We start from the raw sequence: 4421 nt of genomic DNA on the forward strand, positions 1-4421 counted from the left end.
CTTATCAACCTTAGGATGTCATCAAAAGGGGTGCAGAGGTGGAGGCAGGGTGAGATCACTGACTCTTTCTTATTCTCTGTTTCATGGATATTAGTCTCATCTTTACAACTAGATTGCGATCCTCTTGAGGGCAAGGACCATATCTTCCAAAGAGTAGAATACTACCACCAGCTGAATGACCTCTGCACGTACCACTGATGGAAGCAGCAAGATTTTTATGGTCACTGGGAGCCAGAGGCTGAACTTTGAACTTACATGCAGCTTCTCTTTCCTCTGCATAGGTGTTTGATGGAATAAGACCCTCGCCTTCTTTTTCTTTCTATCACCCTGGTGATCCTACCAACAAGGCAATAGGCAACATTGGAAATATTGCTCCTGGTTCCGGATAGGATTGATACAACTTGTTATTTGTGGTCCAAAGTACCTCCAGTAAAGGGGAAAGAGCAGCAGAGTCTCTTTCTAGCCCCAACTTTATCCCAGGCTGATTTCTGAGGCTCATGGTTGGAATTGACTATGCAAGAGTGAACAGGTGATTTGCCTCCTCTCAAACAAGTGCTCAAATGATAACTAGGGAGCTGCAGGTGTTCTTTATCAAGGACCTTCCAGGTAGGAAATAGGAGCTGAGAATAGGATTGAGTGTTAATTAAGGATGTTGATATCTTTATTAGGAGCTACAGCAGGCTTGGCACCCTAGTGGCACAGTGGTTAAGAGCTCTGCTGCTAACCCAAAGGTCGGCGGTTCGAATCTCCCAGGTGCTCCTTGGAAACCCTATGGGGCAGTTCTACTGTGTCCTATATAGGGTCGCTATGAGTTGGAATGGACTCAGTGGCAACGGGTTTGGGTTTGGTATAGTAGGCCTTGGTGCGCTGGTTAAAGCCATCGACTGTTAATCCAAAAAGTCAGTGGTTTGAAACCACTAGCAGCTCTGCAGCAGAAAGATGTGGCAGTCTGCTTCCATAGAAATTTATAGCCTTGGAAACCCAATGGGGTCACTATGAGTTGGAATCAACTTGATGGCAGATAGTAGACCGTGGTGCCCTGGTGGTGCAGTGGTTAAATGCTTGGCTGCTAACCTAAAGGTCGGCAGTTCAAACCCACCAGCCACTCCTCAGGAGAAAGTCGGCTTCCATAAAGATTTACAGCTTTGGAAACCCTCTGGAGCAGTTCTACTCTGTCCTATAGGGCCGCTAGGAGTTCGACTTTACTCAACGGCAATGAGATAGTAGGCTTCAGGGAAAATTACTTAAGGTATTGCCGGGCTAATAAACAAAGCAAAATTCATCACCCAGATCCTCTTGAATCTACCAAGTGCTCATTACATGGTATACTCTTAATACCTGTTTAACATTTTGCAAAGATTGCTCATCATTTTACAGATGAGGAAACTGAAGCTAGACAAGGTTAAATAACTTGTCTACAATCATCCAGCATCAAGAAGGAAAGCTGAATTTAAACAGTGGTCCTCCAATGTAAAAGTTCTGGCCCTGTGTTTCTTCTACTAGTCTACTTTAGCAAAAAATCATTTTATAATGGCCATGATGGTACCATTTAATTTCCTACTTGTTTGACTTAGATGTATACTTCATAGCATAAAAATTTTATATAAGATAGTCAATGAAGATAGTCTTTGAAAAAATTCAAAATGTTATATACAGAATGAAAAGCTGGAATTCATGATATCATTGCATTTTGAGGAAATAGGAGTTTAAAAAGCAAATGCAATCACAACAGAAAACAAAATCATATCCAAAAAATTTACCTGCCAATCATAAGAGATTTTTTTTCTTTTTAATGAGTCATTTAATAGCTTTATTATTTAAGAGTAAATCAAAACCTTGTAAAATTAAGTATATAGGTTTATATTTTTAAAGTAAGTAGGTGGCAGGTAAGGATTGTAATCTTAGCCTGAGACAAAACTTTTCCTTCCTCTGGAAACGTGTTCCAATGCCCAAAAATAGTCATGAAAGAGAACTTTTCCTTCTGATTTTTAAAAGTGACTAGAAGATGCTAATGTGTCTGGCACTATTAACTATATAAGGGTGAGGGGCAGCAGGCTACTGGCAGCAGGCTCTTTATTTAAAAAAATAATAAATTTAAAAGCTTCCTATTAATTGTAGATTATATTAAATTTGCACCATTTCTTCTATAGAGGTATCAACTAGATCATGAAACAATGAAGTTAGTCTGTTTCCAAGGTTGACACAGTGAGGCCCAGTGCCAGAGGTAACATGGGAAGAGTATTAGTGGCATCATGCTACTTCCTCTTTCCTTTATTTTGACTTTCTCTTTTTGCCTCTCTTCGTTTAGCATCTTTTATACTGACTCTTGCTTATAACTTTGGTCTGTTAAGGTCGTAAGGGTTTCTTCCACTAATTTGATGGTCTGGTGTGTGGGAGTGGGTGGAGTAAGGAATTTGCCAATGCTGGATCTGCTTTTTTCTCTCCTCCACTCTAAGATCAAAGTACAACGATATGAAGAAGCCTCTTTCCCTCAATAACTCCCATGTCTCCAAACTAAAAGATGATCTTCTGCTTCTGGGAAAATGTTCAAGAACATACTGAATTTATAGGCTCCGAGAGAAACAACACCAAGCACTCCTTGAAGTAGAAGAGGACATTTTCCCCTGACTCTTTAACTTACCTTGTGAAGGGTCCACTGGGCTAGTGGAGCATAGTGTTTCATAAAGTAGAATCCAGGGCCAAACTGCCTGGCTTCTTCATGGCTGTGTGACCTTGGACAAGTTACTTAACCTTTCTGTGCCTCTTTTTCCACACTCATAACAGAGGCATAATATTTAGTACCTACCTCATAGTTTTGATATAAGACTTAAATAAATTCATTTCTCTAAAGTACTTACAGCCTGGCCCACAGTGAGTATTCAGTAAATATGTTGTCATTGTTAGGTGCCGTTGAGTCTGTTCTGACTCATAGCGACCCTATGTACAACAGAACGAAACAGTGCTCGGTCCTGCGCCATCCTCACAATCATTGCTATGCTTGAGCCCATCTTTGCAGCCACTGTGTCATTCCATCTTGTTGAGGGTCTTCCTCTCTTTCATTGACCCTCTGCCACAATAAATACAAGCTTTCGTTATTATTACTATTATTATTTAAAATTAGGTAAGCCTTATCTCTACTGTAGGTGTTGAAAAATTTGACTCTGTGGTTCGTATGTTGCAAAGAGTCATAGAAATTTCTTTTTGGGGGAGAAAAAGAATCATTAATTTATTATACATAATAGAATTTTTTCATTAAAAAAATAAATAAAACAAAACCATGTACTTCTGCTTCTGCTTTTCTTAAACCAACAGCACACCAGACAGCACAGAGCCAGCCATGAGACCGCTGAGCACAGGGAAGCAGCCAGGAGGATGGCCAACCTCTCAGACCAAGTCCCAGGCAGGACAGCAAATGATCGGGATCGAGCTGTAAAATTGACTCCTGAAAAAAAAAAAGAAAAAGAAAAGTTCCAATAGTAATATATTAATCATATTCTAATATAATTAAAAATATGGTGGAAAACCTACGTTTCGAATTGTTGTTGTGTGTTGTCAAGTTGATTCCACTCATAGCAGCCCTACATGACGAAGTAGAACTGCTCCCATAGGGTTTCCTTGGCTGTAATAGGGGCTTTGAACAGGTTCCTTTAAGTTCAAAACCCTGCTAAGAAGTTGCATTTCTAGCAAATTCCCTGCTGAGAATTTGCATTTCTAACAAGTTTCCAGGAAGTTCCAAGGACCTTTCCCCAGAGCTCACAGAGAGTGAAAGCCTTCCCCTGGAGCTGGTGCCCTGAATTCAGACTTCTAGCTTCCTAAACTGTGACAGAATAAATTTCTCTTTGTTAAATCCATCCACTTATGGTATTTCTCATATAGCAGCACTAGATAACTAAGACACACATCAAAACAGGGACACAACAACTCCTACTACAGAGGCAAGAAAAGTCCTAATATCCAAGAGGACTTTGTTACCTGGATAACTGGGAGCAGAGTATTGGCAGATAGAGCTGCTTTGGCTATGTGTGATGGGGCAAGATGGGGGACTCCCTGTTTAGAAAGTGCATCTCTCTAAAAATTCATGTGAAACTGTTTTCCTTTTTGTAGACTAAAAAACTTGGTTCCCACCCCATTATTATTCATAAGCAACACATAAAATAATCTAAAAAGAAAACTTGCCTAACATACAAAAACATGTATACAAATGTTTATAGCAGCTCTTTTCATAATCAACAAAATCCAAAAACAACATACATGTCTTTCAACAGAGGAATGGGTAGACAAATTGTGGTTTATCCAGACAATGGAATACTACTCAGCCAAAGCAAACAAACAAAAACTATTAATAACCCACAAAAACTTGGATGAATCTCAAAGGCATTATGCCAAGAAGTCAGTCTCAAAAGGCTATATACTGTATGACT

The 4421-nt window shown here is 39.6% G+C and overlaps 1 protein-coding gene across 1 annotated transcript in view; it reads right to left on the bottom strand.

Moving 5' to 3' along the window:
- Nucleotides 1–4421, bottom strand: part of LOC111822827 (fibrocystin-like) — a 51176-nt gene that overhangs the window by 17665 nt on the left and 29090 nt on the right. Inside the window, exon 5 of the mRNA XM_023742673.1 lies at nucleotides 3284–3442. Coding sequence (XP_023598441.1) covers nucleotides 3284–3442 — 159 coding nt within the window. The remainder of the gene's footprint in view (nucleotides 1–3283; nucleotides 3443–4421) is intronic.

Source organism: Trichechus manatus, unplaced genomic scaffold (assembly GCF_000243295.1).
Source record: "Trichechus manatus latirostris isolate Lorelei unplaced genomic scaffold, TriManLat1.0 scaffold00215, whole genome shotgun sequence".
In the NCBI taxonomy this organism is placed as follows: domain Eukaryota; kingdom Metazoa; phylum Chordata; class Mammalia; order Sirenia; family Trichechidae; genus Trichechus; species Trichechus manatus.